This window comes from Aspergillus alliaceus (assembly GCF_009176365.1).
Source record: "Aspergillus alliaceus strain CBS 536.65 unplaced genomic scaffold BDW43scaffold_70, whole genome shotgun sequence".
Classification (NCBI taxonomy): domain Eukaryota; kingdom Fungi; phylum Ascomycota; class Eurotiomycetes; order Eurotiales; family Aspergillaceae; genus Aspergillus; species Aspergillus alliaceus.
The window spans coordinates 128308-145609 of NW_022474753.1; the positions used below are offsets into that span (position 1 = coordinate 128308).

Consider the following 17302-nt stretch of genomic DNA (forward strand, 5'->3'; position numbering starts at 1 on the left):
TTTGGCTTAACAGGTTTTAGCCCGCGGAAGAAATTCTAGCGGGAATTTTTAAGGCCTGAAGGCGGAGAAGGCTTAAAATAAAATTTATCTAAACTCTGGGCATCATTTTCATTTACTCTTTGTAGACTATCTGCAAATCACCACACCACTCACATAGAGCTACTACTAGAGACACATAACAAATTCATATTGGTTAATAACACACCTATCAAGAGAAGCTCTTTTTCACGATAGACTCCGAATATCAGGGCCCTGTATATGTCTCGTCTCGTCCCATGCATCTTAAATAGATAATACACTCTACGCCTTATCGGGATCATTGATACCACCGTTGGTGATCACGTATGTCGCTTCTTGTTCGGGACAGTCTGCAACTGTCAGCGAATATTTTCTCCTAGACTTAAAAGTCATGTACCTGGAGAATCTTGAATCTTTGCTACTCGTTCGTCGCCGCGGCCTTTGCGAAGAAGAACTCGAGTTGCGGACGCATGCGCCAGAACATGTCCGCCTACAGGCTTGCGGCCATCTGCACCAGCAAAGAGGGCACTAGCTCCAGGATCGCTCTGAACTTGATTTGTCTACCTTTGCGTGAGATTGGCACCCTTATTTAATGACGGAAGAGACTCACCATTAGGACGCACACGTTGAATTCTAGATCAAGCTAAGATTAGTCCGTAATTCAATAGCCAAGGATAAGATTACAAACCTTCAGCCATATGGGCGAGCTTCATCAAAAACTGGTTAAGCTTCTGCTGGCGGTCTGCGAGTTCTCCACGCCCGCAGTAATCCACCCGGAAGCAATTCATGATGCTGTCGATGATCAAAAGTCGATATTCCCCGCCAGCAAACTCCTTGCTCAACGTATTCAACAACTCCAACTGATGTTCGCTATTTAGGGCCCGCGCATAGGCAATGTTCTCTCGAGCCGAGTCAGGGTCAACACCGAATCGTTCTGCGATTTGGGCGATACGCTCTGGCCTGAAGGTGCCCTCGGTGTCAATGTAAGCAACCTTGCCATCCGCGCCTCCCATTTCTCTTGGGAGCTGTGCGATGACGGACATGGTATGCGATAACTGTGTTTTGCCACAGCGAAATTCTCCAAATACTTCACTAATACTCATGCTTTGGAAACCCCTAAGTCCGTCAGTCGAGCTTTCCCTGAGACAGGACTAACGGCTCACCCTCCCAAGATGGAATCAAATTGCTTGCTTCCAGTTGAGATGCGAACGACTCTCTTCCGTTGATGGCTCAACTCCATTGCCGTGATAAACCCAGAAGCAGAGGGCTAATTCGATCAGCCACCCATGATTTAAACTAGAAACCCCAACCTTATTTGCATACCAAACATTTGTTAACGGCATCCTTAATCTTCTCTACTTTGACCTCGCTGAATCCCCTTATCTTCAGCAGGGTTTTCCGGGTGGCCCCATGAACGGACTAAAAAAAACACCGAATGTGAGCGTATGTCAAGAGGGAAATGGGGTGAAGATCATAGTACAGCAACAGTATAAAAACCATTGGTCTTCAGTTTTGTGATATCGGTAGCGCCAATCCCTGTTCGTCGTGAGTTGACGTTACACAAGCATGGCCAGCGAAATACCATGGGCCTGTATGCTATCGATGTCCACGATGAAAACCTATAAATGCCAATGGTCATGCAACGTTAGGAATCACGAGGTAGAACTAGAAAAATGTTGTAGGACCTGAAAAAGACAAGAAGGGAAACTCAAACATCATCATTGAACTCATCACTTGAATCCGAACCGGGCATGGTTGTTTGTCCGCGTAAAAGAGAAGGCTTAGTGTGGACTACGGTGGAAAAGACTTTGCTGGTTGGAGTGCTGAGGAGAGAACGGATTATGGCTCCAAATGGAAGAAAGTGACCCTATGTCACGAGTCTGTTTGTCCATAACAGGAAACGTATGGATTGGACACGGCCGTGGTGGTAACAATCCAACAATAGGTAAGCTATACAGCGATGGTTTAGAGAATATAGCTAGGGATAGAACCAACGGAATCAAATGCCCCTCCATGCGATTTGATGGGTCAAGTCCGTGGTCTATAAAGACTACAATTTGAGGCCTGAACCCAAGAGAGATGAGATGCAACAATGCAGGGCCTTCTCAAAGATCGGAACAAAAACAATTTTAGAACGTAGAGCTGTTGAACGTGAAATATGATATTTGCTTTTCTGCGTTTTTTTTTTTCTTCTGCTTTTGCTTCCCATCCACCGGATATAGAGTATAGTACGAAAAGATGAGGTAACCACAGCGCCAGGTACCGATCTTTGTCCACTAACAATCTTCAGCACAACAATCCCATCCGTATCATCTTGAAGCCTTTTCCTATGTATATCAACACGTCTGCTTCGGTCCACCTATGTCTTCCCTGCGCTCAATCAACCCTTCGCCTCGCCTCGTCTCCTTCTTTTCTTGCCGCACCTATAATTCAAAATGTGAAAGACACCCGAGGGAACAATAGACGCCAATCATAAGAACCTGAGCCATGTGTAGGATCCAAGTCGTAAGGGAACCTAAGACATCGTGAAACTTTTGTTCGTCGTATACATGAGAGGAATAGAAAAGGGCCGGTGCCGAGAACTGAAACACGGGGGGTAATATATGCAAGGGAACATGGGAGGAGTAAAACAAAATCAAGACTGAGGTCGGCGAGCCCTAGTACAAAAAGGAAAAGAGGAAACAGGCTCCCGTCGATGGGATCAGTGAACTCCTGGCCATGTGGCTGTTTATGCGACAGCAGTGGTAGGAGCAGCAGCCGCAACAGGAGCGACCTCAGCTGGGGTCTCAGTTGCGGCGGCGCCAGCAGCAGGAGTGGCCGGAGCAAGAGCAGCAGGGGTACTTTCAGTAGGCTGCTGGTTAGCAGCCTCGTTGTTGGGGCAGTCCCGGGAGATGTGGCCGGCTTGGGCACACTTGTAGCAGACCTTGCCAGCAGAGCTCAAGGGGCCACCATTAGGGGCGGTACAGTCACGGGAGATGTGACCCTATAGGATTTAACATCAATGGCTTAAACGCACAATTGGCTGCAGAATACACTTACAAGCTTGCCGCAAGCGTAGCACTTCATAGCCTGCGCTTGGCAGTCACGGGCGAAGTGGTTAGGGCCACCACACTTGTAGCAAGTGGCAGCGCGAGGGTAACCACCGTACCCACCGCGGTAGCCACCACTGAACCCGCCACGAGGAGCACCGACACCGCGACCAGCACTAGTTGCAGGAGCCGGGCAGTTGCGCTGGGACAAGCTCATGTTAGTCTTCATTTTCCCCTAAAGATACCTCGGGCAAGAAAGACATACGGCAAGGTGGCCGGGCTGGCTGCAGTTGTAGCAACGACCGTTAGCGCCATTAAGACGCAGAGTGGGACAGTCGGCCTGAACGTGGCCTAGTCCCTGGCAGTTGTAGCATTGCTTGGCTGAAAGAAAATACAAATTAACCCCTGTTATTTGTCGCCTTCATGCCATCTAGGATTCCTTACTCTCAGTAGTACGAGGACGAGGGCAGCTGCTAGACTCATGGCCTATTAATGAATTAGATTTCGGTCTCAGGAACATAGTACGCATGGTGTCTTACCAGGCTGCTTGCCTATTCAAGAATAACAAATCAGTAAGCTATCCCAATTAGGTGGCTGTAAATAAAGTGATCACTCACAGTTGTAACAGAGACGCTCGGAGGAAGAGCAGACCTCTATCAACCCGTTAGCAAAATCCGGTTCAGCTACAATCACCCTCTACTAGAGGCGACTGACCGGCATAATGGCCAATATTGCCACACTTGTAGCATGCACGTCGAGAAAGCAACATCTTGTCGGTATACTATTTGACCAAAGAGAACCTTGTCAGCCGCCATATCAACCTGTCACCCACCCCGTGGCTCGGTTCGTTGAGGATAACTTCTCGCATGACATGGGGAACGAGCGCCGCCGAATTTAATGACCGGGTGTGTTTGTGCTAACGACAGTATGAACCCGGCAAACACACGATTTCGTGGTCTCTCAGCCATGCCGTAGTACTCGAAAAATCGGCAAAGGAGAGAGAGGGGGTATGTTTCGGCGAAAGTTCCATCGAGAAAGTCCAGAGGAAATCGAGCGGCGCTTGTGCACCCTCCAGAATAACAGGAAAGCCAACAGTCACGAGGAAACTCCGAAACCTTTGGAGAAAACACTCACTCTTCCTAAAACCAACAACGAACTTCAAATCACCTTGTCAAATGTGCTGTTTTCGACCGTCAACTTGAGAACCTTGGAGGAGTAACATTTCCAACAGCCCACTCTGAACATTGACAAAAGTGGGCTGACAAAGAAAAAGCGACTAAAAAAAACCACACAGAACGAGAGGACTTACAACACAGCAGCTCTCCAGGCAAAACCCTCACAGCACTCCAACAATCCCTCCGAACCACAGGGAAGAACAGGAAATATCTTGAAAAATTCTCGTAGTCCACAGAAGAGTAAAACTCAGTCAAGCGATGAAGCCAAGTCAAGGAAAGGCAGACAACGTTTTAGTTTCATACACTAAGGGTTACCTTCGATTACAGAACGCTAGAAAAATACAAGCGCGAGAGAAGGAAAACTTAACTCCCAGGCTTTCCTCTATCGCGTACGGTCGTTACCGCAATACGTTGAGTCCCCAGATTCCGTATCATTTGGCACGGGTCCAAAGGCACACGTTCCCGAGGGATTGACATTCCTCAGCCCCTGCGTTTAAACTCACTCAGTCAAGTCGTACGTACTTTATTTAACTGATTACATGGTCCAATTTTGATAAGTGTTTCCTAATTAGGGTAGACAAGCGCCTGACTTCCTCTAAATAGTATTTTTATTCCACTTTATCTATATTGTGTCACTACTTCTGTCAGCGCTTTGAAAGCGAGTAAATATATAACCGCACTTGCTTTGAGTGAACCAAAGACACCACCGCTTGTAGACAACTTACAAATATCAATTGGGCCATTCAGTAACACCGAATCCATTTACGCCCAATGCTCTCGCTCTGGAAAGTATATTCGAGTGTCCGGTCCCGTATTGAAGGCTATATTATCTATATCTACTATGTGAATAATATGAGTGCATCACACGATATAGTATTTGTCATATTAAATAATTACCTAGTTCAGAAGATATACATTCAATCGCTAGACTGAGCATAATATTTGTATCCTATAACCACTTATTGTGGCAAGATGTATCCTGGTTGTTGAAAGTACACCCGAACTAGTGATTTACTACAAGTAGCAACTACTAATATTCTTGACGATGATAAATACATGTTCATAAATCAGCAGCATCCTTTTCCAACCTCTCCCCTAACACGTCCAATATCAACTCAAGCCCAAACTAATACGGGCATACATACATACAGGAACTGACCCATCAGTTCACCCGTTACAATGTACTCCTTAAAGACCCTCTTTATCATCTTCGCCATATTCTTCGATAATGCGCTAGCTGCGTCTCTCAAAGGATGTGGTCTCCGCCCCTCCTCCTGTGGATAATAATACTCCCGCTTCCACATTTTCAGAGAACACCGGCCCCTCCGACCAGATCGATAATCCTAATCATGAGGCGTTACAGGTATACCTATCTGTATCTATCAAATGTACCTCCATTTCAAGTGCTTACCATGCCTAATCAAGCGGACCTACACTGGGCAATGTTACTATGTACATTGCTTCTGCGTTCCTTATGTGAATTGGTGTCAATGTAGCGGCCATGGGGGACGGTGCACTTGTAACCGGAGTTATTGAACAGAAGAAGACTTTGGTTGAGGCGGTGACTAGGCGATGGTCAGAGGAGCAGGTATTTTCTGACACCTTTGTAGGGAGGCGGAGTTGGGTTATCTTCAGCTCAATGGGATGGATCCGGTTCAGCACGGGTAAGAGACTGAGGGTCAAGTGCCTCTACACGTTTACTTTCTCTTGTTATTTTGACCTCTCAGCCTCTCCTGCATGGGACTCATCTCTTCAATATTTGCTTGGTCGCCAAATCGATAAAAACCGACAGTTTTCATATATTAACATGCTATTCAATGTATATGACAATAGAATCAAATAGTAGACACCGTAATGTTCACTCCTCCTTCTCAATCACTGCGGGGGCCTTGATCTCACGACCCTTGAGGAACTCGAGTCCTTCACCACCCTGTAACAGCAAATGTTAGTAAAGATCTTAGAAAGGAGACCCTGGTGTCTGTTGTATAAACGCAACTTACGTAGCTGATTAGTGGAGACACCTCAACGCCGACGGCCTCGCCTTCGGTGACAACAACACCGCCGGCCTTCTCAATCCAGCGCTGTCCCTGATTCATGATGTCCTGCTTGCTGGTGTCAGGGTCGTCTTCGCCAGTGCCCTTAGCGTTCTTCAATGGCGAGAATTCATCCTCGCGGCGCACCTCGATGGATGCAAACTTCTCCAGAGGAGTCATTGGGAAGACGTCAAAGACGAACTGCTCTAACTTAATACCGTTGGGTTTCTCAGGCTTGAAACTCTCACCAGTCTCGATATTGACGCAAGGAATCTTCTTGCGAGCAACATGGTGAGGCAACTTGTGGGACCAGGTTTCAATGGACTCGAAGAAGCGGAATGAGTAGTAGTGATTGACAATGTTGGCGGCGCGGAACTTCAGCACATCAGGCTGCTTGGGGTCCTTAGCTTCAGCCGTCTCCTTGTCGATTTCAGAATATTCGACTACATCGGGCTTGCCATTTTTCTGCAGGATCAAGCCGACCGACTCGGTAGCATTACGTTTACGGACCACCTTGGTAGCGATATCAACCTTCTTCGAAGCGGCGAAACCAATGAAGACAGGATCGGCAACCTTGACCAAGCAGTTGTCGACGCAGTAAGTGTGGATGTGTTCGATACCACGCTTGTGCATGTCCTCTCGCACACCAGAGGTGATCAGGGCTTGGTAAATACCACCGTTGCCATCGGGGGCAACAGCAGCCTAATATTAATTGTCAGAATACCGCGTTGATCTCCATTAAAGGAGAGGAAGGGGGTATCGTACCTTAAATTTGGATTCTAACAGGATCTTACCATCATTAGAAATGCAGGGCAGAACACCTTGTTCAAAGATGACGACATTCTTCTTGTCTAACCCAAAATACTTGTGCTGTTCAAAAAACTCCTCTGTGGGCTTGCGGGTCGGTCCACTGGTCATGACGTACCAGGGGATAGCGGCTTCCTTGCCGGATACCTTCTGTGCTAGGAGCTGGAGCTTCGCAATGCGCTCTGCCTGAATCTGGAAGAGGGACTTGTGACTGGGCAGACCGATATCGAAGCAACCCTTAGGTGCAGAGCTTCCCAAGCGAGTACCCTGTCCGCCAGCCATCAGGACCACAGCGACCTTGTTCTCCGACACTGCCCGGAGGCCTTCATCGTACCACCGCTGAATATCCTTCGGGTCGGAGTCGAGGATTGAGGCAGTAGCCACCTCTGGAAGAGGTTCAAGGGTGACCGGGCCTTCCTGAGTTTTGGTGGGGTTCAGGACCTTGTCGGCCAGTTCATTGATCCGGTTGGGGTCGAAGTTGCTCAACTGATGGAAAAGCTGGGCCTTCTCAACCTGGCTCAATTGATCGGTGAATGTGAACACATGCCCTTGTCCGGCGTCGTTATACTTCTGTTGTAATTGCTGGAATTCTTCAGAGGAAGGCTGACGAGGGGTATTTTCGGAATGACCATGTATCAGATTGGATACGGTCTCCTTAATAGCTGCCGCCATGGTGTATAACTTAAGTGTATCGGAGGGTAAAAAGTGGGCGGTGGTTGTGTAATAGGTAAGGGAGACGTGGGAGAGTCAGGGAGGGGTTTGGGGAGGTAAAATGGCGGGGTGAAACAGAAGCTCTGGGATGAGGGGTCTTTTAAAGAACAGCAGTTAAAGGGGAGTGTTCGTCAAGCCACAAGCTGACCGCCAGGAGTATTACTACTAGTCTAGCTGACTATTTTTATTTATTTCACTATTATTTTTAGTCAGGAGTAACAGGGTAGTGCTCCATAGTAGAACTCTACTAGGACTCCATTTCCCATATTATTGAGGGCAATGCTCCTATAATTAGCGATGAACCGGGAGATCTGACTGGCCAACCATGACTCCAGAAGTAGTTGTAAGGCGGAGCATTCGTGGAACGCCATCCGATGGATTGAAGCCGTGGGGCCACAAGTTTCACTAAGTAGGTTTTGGTTGGTCAGTGGGACAGGAGAATCCAGATACTACTACTACTTTTTATTTACATTCTGCATACGTAGGGCAGTAAGGAACAGAGCGCGGTCTCGCCCTTTGACTCTTCATTCATTTTTAATACTCGTTTAACGACGCCACCTTTCCCGATAACGATCATCATCGCGACCGTCACGACGTCGCTCACGGTCGTTATAGCGACCACGGTTCTTATCGTGATATGATTTCTCTCGTGCTGGACTTCGACTGTGATACCTTTCGCCGTATCGTCCCCGGCGGGAATCTCGAAAGGAATCTTGTCGAGGACTTCGGCTACCCCTTCGGTCACGGTTTGAACTTCGCCTGGGACTCCGGCTGTAGGAGCGCCTACGGGGAGCCTTATGGCCCTTGTCAAACACCATAGCATAGTCGTCCTCTTCTTCGCGAGCATTATCAGATGCTCTGTATTGGCGCTTCTTCTCAAGGCTTGCTACTCCACCGAATCCACCCCGCTGACCGCTGCGCTTGGAGATGGTAGCATTTCTCCAACTCTCTGATAGTTTCGACACCTGTATAACTCATTAGCAATGTTGGATTGTAAGCAGAGAACCATTGTCTGACACTTTGAGAAAAATCCACATGGATACGATGGTCATCAATTAGCACGCCCTGCATTTTAAAGTAGGCTTGTTCACAATCCTTTTGGTTCTCAAACTCGATGAAAGCGTACTGTAAACTGTCACCGGTGCGTTTGTCTCTGATGACCTCGCACGACAGAATCTGGCCAAATCGGCTGAAGATCAAGTGAAGATCCTCGTCTGCTCTCCGTTAACGCATGATTCTAAACGGCGACGGGGGATGACAAGCCCATACCTTGGGTGACAGGGTTCAATTTACAGACAAACAAGACATTCTCTGGCGGTTTAACCTCCGCAAATGGAAGATCGCCCACCATTTCGAGGGTCAGCGCCTGTGCCCTTGCCTCTCGTTCCCGCCGTAATTTCTCCATAGACTCTTCGTCCATGTTATCCTCGAGATCCTCGTCATCAGCAATTCTCACAGTAGCTAGTTGCGCCTTCGACGGCAAAGGGCTCTCAGCCGGAGCCACCAGGCCGGGAGGATCTTTGAACGGGTCATCAAGAATGACTGTGTGGCGGATACGGATGTCCTTGAGTGGTCGACCCCGGTCGTCGATGAAGGCTTCGTTCACTTTCTCGAGGACGTCAAAGCCTTCCACAACCTTTCCGAAGATCACCACTTTACCATCCAAGTAATCAAGGCTCCCTCCCAGTGTGACGATGAATTGGCTCGCAGCGATGCGCTGATCGGGATCATGTGGCGAAGGAACTGTTGCCATGCTCACTGTGCCTCTTTCATCATGCTTCAGCTTCGGTGAAGGCTCGAGTGAAAAGGTCCTTTTCGACGGACCCTCGAGAACGCCCCAAATGGATGAACCCCCGTCGCTTTCTGGGGAATCAGGACCGAGGGGATCGCCGGTCTGAAAGGTGAAGTTTTTTTGGACACTGTGGACGGGGGAGAAATTATAGTACTTGACTTTGCATAGCTTCAGGAAGCTAAAGCGGGAGAAGATGGACAGCTTAGTTTCGGGTTCAGCCACTCGACATTGTATACGCGCATAAGACACACAGAAGCCAAAAAGAAATGTGAGCATCAGGTCTACTTACTTTTCGCACGCTTTAGGTGATTCATCGACCAGCAAATCAATGACAATGTCACCCAGGGAGGTCTCCAGAAGGACACTCATGGCGTCCCACTGGGGTCACACGTGAAGTGGGGATTATCAGCCGTGCGTTAGAGAGGGGAAGTAAAAGAGATATACGTAAAAAGAAATAAAATAAAAAGTAGGCAGAATTAGGTCAAGTAAGGAAAAGGGCTAACACAGCAGTCGGGAATCAAGCTAACGTCGACCCTACGGAGGAAGAGAAAATGAATTAGTCTTTCGGTCGAAAGGCGGGAAAAACTTAAAAGGTGCGGAGCCGCTGCCAAACCCAAAGCCAATTGCACGTATATATACCTTTACTACTATTGTCGACCCTCAACTTTCTGCTGTGGACACTGCATCGTTCTTTCATTCGCTCGTTCTATTTTCGAGGTGCTCACACTCTCCGGATTCTTTCGTGTAACTAAGGCCATCTTCTCAATCCAACGGCAGGTGTTCCAGAAGACCCGTTCGAATGAGAAAAAGAATCTGGCTGTGCAAGATGGACATAAAAGATTGACAAGATCGACAAATCGCAGCTTACCATGACAAATGACCCATCTGTACGGCATTCTACTGTCAGATTCGCAACGACGCTGGAGGACAAAGCTCAACTGTAACCCCATATCCTTTTCTGCGAAGTGAAATTCGATCTTCGCGCTATTATTATTAGCGTAGAAGGTTAGCACTCTTCTTAGTGTACTACTGACTGCTCAGGTTTTACAGCAGAGATGTTGAAAGTAACAGTCTGCTGCGGCTTCTACTATCTCATACTGATCAGCAATGACAGCAGAGCAAAAAATATACACGTGGTCGATCTTAGTAGACCTAATCTTTGCTACTCTCCTCTCCGGTCTTTCTCTTTCCATTATCTCTCCCTCTTCGTCTTCTTTTCTTTTGCATCTAATAATCATAAACCTCAGCGCTATCATACGCCATGCACGTTCCACTGGTTCCTGATACCTGGTGGCTGGCCCGCTTGTTAACTGGGGTCCAAATTTGACCAAACATCATGAAGAGAAAAACCGTTTGCACTTTATTTTTTTTTTCTTTTCTTTTCTTTCTCTTTCTCTTTCTTGCCTTTTTTTTTTTTTTTTTTTTTTTTTTTTTTTTTAAAATTTTAAAATTTTTTTTTTTTTTTTTTTATGGCTGTGAATATTGACTTAGGGTGTTCATGATTCTCAATTATAGGCAAGGAACTCATTGCTTCCTTTCGTCTGTCTTGAATGGGCCTATTACAAACGAAACCTAACCCCTACGGAAAACGTGCTAGCTTGACCGTGAATAGCAGTTTGCTATTCCAAGTACATACTTTCATTTCATAACCCCTGAACTTCGTGTGTAGCAGAACCCCCCTCCCCTTTCTTAAGGTTCTGCCATATCATTGAATCCGTTGATTATACGGTGATTATAGCTTATTCTAATGAGATTTACCTACGTTTTCTACAAATGCTACTTAGTTTTCTTGGCTCTTTCCATACTAACTTCCATGGATGGCATGATATGATTGGTGTGTGATCGCTACGCAGCATAATGCACAGATGCAGATTCAGCCCGGTAACCTGGACGCAGGTTTCAAGTCGGTCCATTTATGTCAGGGCTTGATTCGGGCTCAGTCTTGGCTACTAAGCCACATTTGCTCTCGTTGGGACTGGAATGTTCGAATTACCCCGAAGTACCACTGTCAGTGCTATACGGCTGAGATGCGCGAGCCCAAAGCTTTCCGAGACACCAGCGTAATCGTTTGCAAGGGCCGCCTGATGCTTTCAGGAATTCCTCCGCTCAATTCCTTACGGTAACGAATGTTGGTCGACTCTTTTTTTTAAACTATAGGTGGCGTGTCAAAAGTACCAAGAAGTTTGTTTGATGATGAAAAGCGCAAAAGCCCAGCCAATAAACCCTCCCATCACCGCAATTTAACGGGGAAGCAAACAACTTCTTTATGCTCGTCTCGGACGACCTACAAAGTGCAGCAGTTCCGGGAGACTCTTGCGAATGTAATCGACCGCGGTCCACTCGTCGCCAAGTGTATGCGTTGAGGTCGGCTTCATTTTTCCTTCAGGGTCTGTATATATGGGAAGAAGCGTACCATCGGAAGATGACCGTGGCTCAAGGAGAGAAAGTCGCCATTGGTTCAGCAGAGCTCACACACTGATCGCCAACTCACTCAGCCTGACTCGCTATGGCGACTATCAGGTCATGTAAATCCGTGCAACGTTACTCTGTGAAACAGAACCTCTTAAAGCGCCGGGAAATTCTGTCTGGCTAATGTTCTATCAGCAAGCTTCTGGGGGTCCCAGCCGACTTTCTTGGGGACGGAAATTCGCATCCTGTCTCCCCCGTACAACGACAAGAATCAGGTATCAATTTAGCCACTTGCTCCGAGCCAACGAGTGAGTTAGGGACCTTTTCTGGCTAGTGATCCGTCGAAAATATGCATTTAGAGGACCAACAGAAGGAAAGAGGGATTTTCGCAAAATGAAAAATAAAAAGAAAAAGAATAAATCTAAATAAAATGGCAGTCAGAAAAATAAATCCTGACACATTGACTTAAAACTGGCATCACTTCCGACTGAACCCCCCTCACCCTTCCCGGTCCCTTTTCAAATGAGAGAAAGATAGTCGGAACATGTTGCCCGCTACCATTCCAGGCTCAGCGATCTTCAATGCTTCCATCAAGTTTTGATTCCATTTGGATCTTTTTCTTTTTCTTTTTTTGGGATTCGTCTTGATTTATGTACGTCGCGGAGCTGGAACCAATGCGTTTTCTTTGCCGTTAATAATGGCACATCAATTCTATACCCCGGAGGACGAGGTCGGCTTCGAACCTCAGTCTAAGCGAGATGCTCTTTTACTTCCACACTCGACACAGATTAGCAGTCAACAGGAGGCTGTGGACAGAACGTCTGGGACCATTACTCCAATCCTGGAAGGGGAGAAGAGCCGAAGCTCCACCAGGAGACGTATTCCAGTGGCAGTGAGTTTCCTCTTTCCGTGACAAGGAACAAGGAAGCTTACATTCACAGTGCAATCGATGTCGAAAAAGAAAAATTAAGTGTAGCGGTGATATTGGCGATGGCCACGGGTGTTCAAACTGCCGGAATTCAGGAAATCAGCACTGTCAGTTCCTAAGGGTGAGTTCTATTCTGTCACTAGCCCCTTCTACTATGAGCTAAGATACAAACAAGGTCAATTCGTCCATGTTGCAAACAAAAGCTTCTGGATGGCCGTATCCCGCTACAAACACTCCGCTGTCTTCAGCTCACCAGAGGCAAGGTGCGTACACACCCTCAGTGGCTCCAAAGCAAGAGTTCGTATCGGTGAATACCTCGAACTTCCGCATTGCTTCGCTGTCACGCCCATCAGCCTTTGATATAAGCTCGGCCGAGCCTCAGCAGTCACATGGTCGCCCACTTTTTGGTCAGGGCCACATCGTCAATTACGAAGACGAGTCATCGACTGTATACGGTTCTCAGCCTCCAACATACGTAGTACCCACAACGCTCCAAGGAGTCACACCGGACTACTACGGGATCCCTTGGTCAAAGACGTGTCATTCTGGGCTTAGCATTAGCAGGGGACCTGATGGAGGGGTATTACCTGAGCATGAAGCGGAGGGCACTTTCCACCAATCCAATTACGCTTATATAGTCCCGGAACCAGGAACTCAATCCCCCGATCCCACTTTTGCGCCCTCAATGATTGCTCTATCGTCCGAGGCACAGGGAGCAGACCGAACTCTTCCCAACCCCAATGGGCGAGGCCAGCTTCAACTGGGCCATTCAGTGTTTCCAACATCGTCGGAAGCTATATCTGGGCTTCCTCAACTAGACTGCAGAATTGGACATCCTTGGACACCCAAAGGCATTACTGATGACAACACTCGGTCGATGAGGCAGTACACCCTTGGAGCTCTCAACGGCAATTCCATGAGCCGGGGAAAGCCGCCTCCGCCGAGTGCACAGGAGATGGTGATTGGATACCCACAGATGTCGACGGGTAGTACTTCTTCACCTTTGTTGCCCTCTAGAAGCATCTTTACTCGATTGAACCCAGGGAATTCGGGAGAAGAGCTACAGGGAAGCGAGGAAGCCCCAGGCCGAAGGTCGATGTTAAGTACAGGTGCACGTTTTGCTCTTATGGAGGGTGTCTCCGACATTTACAGGTACTCCAGCTCTGAGAAGAGAAAAGGTCTCAAACCAGATACTTCTGGGACGTTGATGAACGGACTTCCTTACACGCGGCCACCAGAGCAGCACGAAAACACTTTCTATGCTTTCAGCTTGCCGGTAGCGGATGGCCTTTCGGGTCCCGGAACAACCGCAGAAGCACAGCGGACGCAGACTCTGAGTAACCCGGGGAGCTTCTATCCTGGGGCATGTTGAACGGCTGTGCATCTATCTGCCTATGGTGCAAGCGCTATAGCCCCAGCCGAGAGGGTCAAACACTAATGTTGTTACTTTTTATTTTAATACTATTTTTATTTTTTTTGTTTATTTATTTTTTGCACGGTGTTAGGTAGAGTTTCAGCCCGTTTGTCTTTACTATCTGTCATGCTGCTGTCTGGTGGCCATGAAATGTTGCAGATATTCATCTGTTTGTACTCCCATAAGACTTCCTGTCATTCCCGTTTATTCTTCATTTTTATTCTCTGGATGATTTCAATAATTCCCCTGTTTGTACTCCCATCGATATGTTCTGTTGTTCCCGGTTCCTACTCCTGGGAACCTAAAAGTTACACTAATATCGGGGTAGGCAAGGTGTGCCGGGTCGGGTATCTTGATTTGTACTTATTTTCTTTTCAGTTTCTCTCTTTTGATGAGTTTCTATGTGAAGCACAATCCGACGTCTGGGCTGGGCCGCAGTGAGAGGCATTTTCAGCCTGTTTGAAAAGTGTTTGCAGCAATGTCCCGTTTGGTGGCTCTTACTTTGCCTTTCTCTACCTGCATTTGTATTGCTCTGGAACCAGTCAGCAGCTATCTGTTACCCATAGTTCATTTAAGATTGATACACAGTTGAAAACTCTTCTCTTTGTACGTGCAATAGTGACTAGTCTAAATCCGAGTTAACATCTGAGGGCAAAATAAGGCCCTGAGTATATTAATAGATTGAATTGTATATCACTCATGTGAACCAAAGTAAAATTGAAAAAAGAAAACGGGAAAAAGGGGGGGGGTCAATTAAAGAGAAAAGAAAATAGAATAGAATTAAATAAATCAAAATAATAGAAAGAAAGAAGGAGGAGAAGAAGAAAAGGCAATAAAACCCATCCAAAAAGAAAAAGAAAAATAAAGATATGCTTGCAAACGACCATTTGTTTCAGAGAGTTGTATTCCTCAAGAAAACAACAACGCTGAACCTAGTGATTGACTCAAAAAGGCTCCCTGGCACCAATCATTCCCGGCCCTCAGCTGTGTGCCCCCCCCCCCTCTGTCTTTAACCACGCTAGGTACGACGTGCATGCAGAGTCGAACGAGAACCTGAACCAGATGAAGTCGTTTGTCGTAAAGTCATCGGGCCAGAAACAAATGGAAAGAAAGGGACTTCCTGTATTCGGATCCGGCTGCCTTGGGAAATTCATCTAGAGTACATGGGTTGGATGGGACGAGAACTCTATTCCCGGGAACTAGGTAGATCCCGAATGAATTGATCCTTCCTGAGAGATCGGAGCCGAAGAATTCGTTGTCTACGAGTGATATAGTTTCCTACTGATGCTTAGGAATAGGGGTCTTGTGTTACGATACGGCATCTATGGGCTTTGACATTGCCGAGATTTTGTTGGGAAGGGAATGGAATGGGCTGAGCGCTTGATGGGTAGTAGCGCTGCGTTGCTAGCTTGGTTGAGCTTACTGTTTGTCATGATTTGATTCTCCTCTCTCCCTGGTGTTCGAGATGAGATAATCATGGGCAAGCAACGCAAGCATCGGAGCCAAGGGAGCGCTTGCAGCCCTACCATCATCAAAATGAACTGGCCAGGGGGAGACAACCTTAGCCCAAAGATGCCTGACATCTCACGAACCTTGAAGTAGGGGGCCAGCTAAATCCCATGCATGGAGCGGAGAGAAAGAAACAGGGACAAACCATTGAATAGTAAAGAAGCACCAATGTAGATAATGTGAAGAACCCCAGAGTTATAAAAAAAAGAAACATTTTTCATCCGACACTCCGGAAACAAAAATGAAGAAAAAAGATGAGATATAAGAATCCAGAACCCCCAAATCTCAAATTTTGATAATTTTTTTGTTTCTTTTGATTGTGATTGCTGAGATTGCCCCCTGTCATCGTCATGGCATGATAACTATATTTGCATAGCATAGCATACATAGCCTTAGTATGGTATGGTGTATTGCATATGCATACGCATACGCAAATGTGAATGCGAATCCATCAATCACCACCACAGGGTTCTCATCAATAGCTTTAGCACTAGCCCCTGGCCGCAACCAACAATCCTTCCCATCCGATCCATATCCATAAGAGTTCGACAGGTAGAGAGCGCGCTTAGTTCTTGCTCTTCTTGGGGCCCTTGGTCTTGGCGGTACCGCGGAACTTCTTGGAGCGGTTCTTGCGCTGCTTGCCTATATTCCCGAAAGAAAATCACACATCAGCCCATGCCTTGTTTCGATACCCAGATATACCACATCCGGAAAGGGAAGAAATGCATACGCTGCTGTCTGCTGGGCTTCTCGATCTTCTCGGCGGCACCGATACGGACGAGACGGTAGTGAGGCTCGAACTTCTTCAGGGCCTCCTGGGAGTCGTAGACCAGAGCGAATCCAGTGCTCTTGCCACCACCGTATTGCGTACGGAAGCCGAAGACGGAGACCTGGTCCTTGTTGGCCTTGTAGAGGTCGGCAAGCTTGCTGCGGAGCTCATCCTTGGAGACGTTGGCGCGGTTGGGGTGGAGGACGTCACTGCATAGCATATTAGAGATCATCATTATGAAACGTTTTGCAAGTCCTGAATTTTCCGATGCGTCATTGCTATCCCTCCTCTTGAACTGAAGTTGTATGATGATATCTAGCCCCGATCATCAATTTCACTCCCCAGAATAAATCACGTTCCGTAAATAGATCACCCCCTTGTATCCAAAATTCTCACACCGAAAACCTTCATCTCCTCAAGACGAATAGTCCCCTCCCAAAGTCGCCCTCCGAAGCAAGACTGTGCAAAAGCGGACAGAGAAGAAAGGGAGCTTACACGACCATCTGCTTGCGAGCAAGCAGGGGGTTGCGGATGAACTTGCGAGTCCGCAGGGTAACGGGAGTGTCGGCCATTATTGCGGTAGCAGCGAATATCTGCGTCGACGAGGACAGGAAGTTGGGGGGGGATTGTCGAAGTCGCTGTCGTTGGCGGGCTCGAAGTGGTCGGGTCGTCAATTGCGAAGTAACAATTTTGCTTGTTGTGCATGTG

The 17302-nt window shown here is 47.3% G+C and overlaps 7 protein-coding genes across 7 annotated transcripts; 2 read left to right on the top strand and 5 right to left on the bottom strand.

Annotated features, from left to right (window-relative positions):
- Positions 1 to 143: 143 nt before the first annotated feature.
- Positions 144 to 1771, bottom strand: BDW43DRAFT_323301 (recombinase DMC1; the record flags this gene model as incomplete). The annotated part of the gene is made up of 9 exons (XM_032049716.1): positions 144 to 368; positions 416 to 578; positions 629 to 651; positions 707 to 1134; positions 1182 to 1285; positions 1342 to 1437; positions 1499 to 1554; positions 1601 to 1637; positions 1733 to 1771. 9 exons carry the CDS (start codon positions 1769 to 1771, stop codon positions 301 to 303), a joined length of 1014 nt encoding a protein of 337 aa, XP_031894961.1. The 3' UTR covers positions 144 to 300.
- Positions 1772 to 6072: 4301 nt separating this feature from the next.
- BDW43DRAFT_231814 (UDP-N-acetylglucosamine diphosphorylase) lies at positions 6073 to 7895 on the bottom strand. Its single transcript, XM_032039530.1, has 3 exons — positions 7021 to 7895; positions 6223 to 6957; positions 6073 to 6152 (listed from the first exon to the last, which is right to left on the bottom strand). Exons 1-3 carry the CDS (start codon positions 7732 to 7734, stop codon positions 6081 to 6083), a joined length of 1521 nt encoding a protein of 506 aa, XP_031894962.1. The 5' UTR covers positions 7735 to 7895; the 3' UTR covers positions 6073 to 6080.
- Positions 7896 to 7971: 76 nt separating this feature from the next.
- BDW43DRAFT_292340 (cyclophilin-like domain-containing protein) lies at positions 7972 to 10099 on the bottom strand. The gene is made up of 3 exons (XM_032043708.1): positions 9043 to 10099; positions 8791 to 8987; positions 7972 to 8738 (listed from the first exon to the last, which is right to left on the bottom strand). The coding sequence occupies exons 1-3, from the start codon at positions 9839 to 9841 to the stop codon at positions 8319 to 8321; spliced, it is 1416 nt and encodes a 471-aa protein (XP_031894963.1). The 5' UTR covers positions 9842 to 10099; the 3' UTR covers positions 7972 to 8318.
- A 2081-nt stretch (positions 10100 to 12180) lies between these two features.
- BDW43DRAFT_231893 (uncharacterized protein) lies at positions 12181 to 14358 on the top strand. The gene is made up of 3 exons (XM_032039531.1): positions 12181 to 12866; positions 12916 to 13023; positions 13078 to 14358. The coding sequence occupies exons 1-3, from the start codon at positions 12672 to 12674 to the stop codon at positions 14272 to 14274; spliced, it is 1500 nt and encodes a 499-aa protein (XP_031894964.1). The 5' UTR covers positions 12181 to 12671; the 3' UTR covers positions 14275 to 14358.
- Positions 14359 to 14922, top strand: BDW43DRAFT_231894 (uncharacterized protein). The gene has a single exon (XM_032039532.1). The coding sequence runs from the start codon at positions 14443 to 14445 to the stop codon at positions 14755 to 14757; it is 315 nt and encodes a 104-aa protein (XP_031894965.1). The 5' UTR covers positions 14359 to 14442; the 3' UTR covers positions 14758 to 14922.
- A 634-nt stretch (positions 14923 to 15556) lies between these two features.
- On the bottom strand, positions 15557 to 16063 carry BDW43DRAFT_231904 (uncharacterized protein). Its single transcript, XM_032039533.1, has one exon. It carries the CDS (start codon positions 15897 to 15899, stop codon positions 15639 to 15641), a length of 261 nt encoding a protein of 86 aa, XP_031894966.1. The 5' UTR covers positions 15900 to 16063; the 3' UTR covers positions 15557 to 15638.
- Positions 16064 to 17166, bottom strand: BDW43DRAFT_323309 (40S ribosomal protein eS24; the record flags this gene model as incomplete). The annotated part of the gene is made up of 3 exons (XM_032049717.1): positions 16064 to 16467; positions 16556 to 16803; positions 17090 to 17166. The coding sequence occupies 3 exons, from the start codon at positions 17164 to 17166 to the stop codon at positions 16391 to 16393; spliced, it is 402 nt and encodes a 133-aa protein (XP_031894967.1). The 3' UTR covers positions 16064 to 16390.
- Between the last annotated feature and the right edge of the window lie 136 nt (positions 17167 to 17302).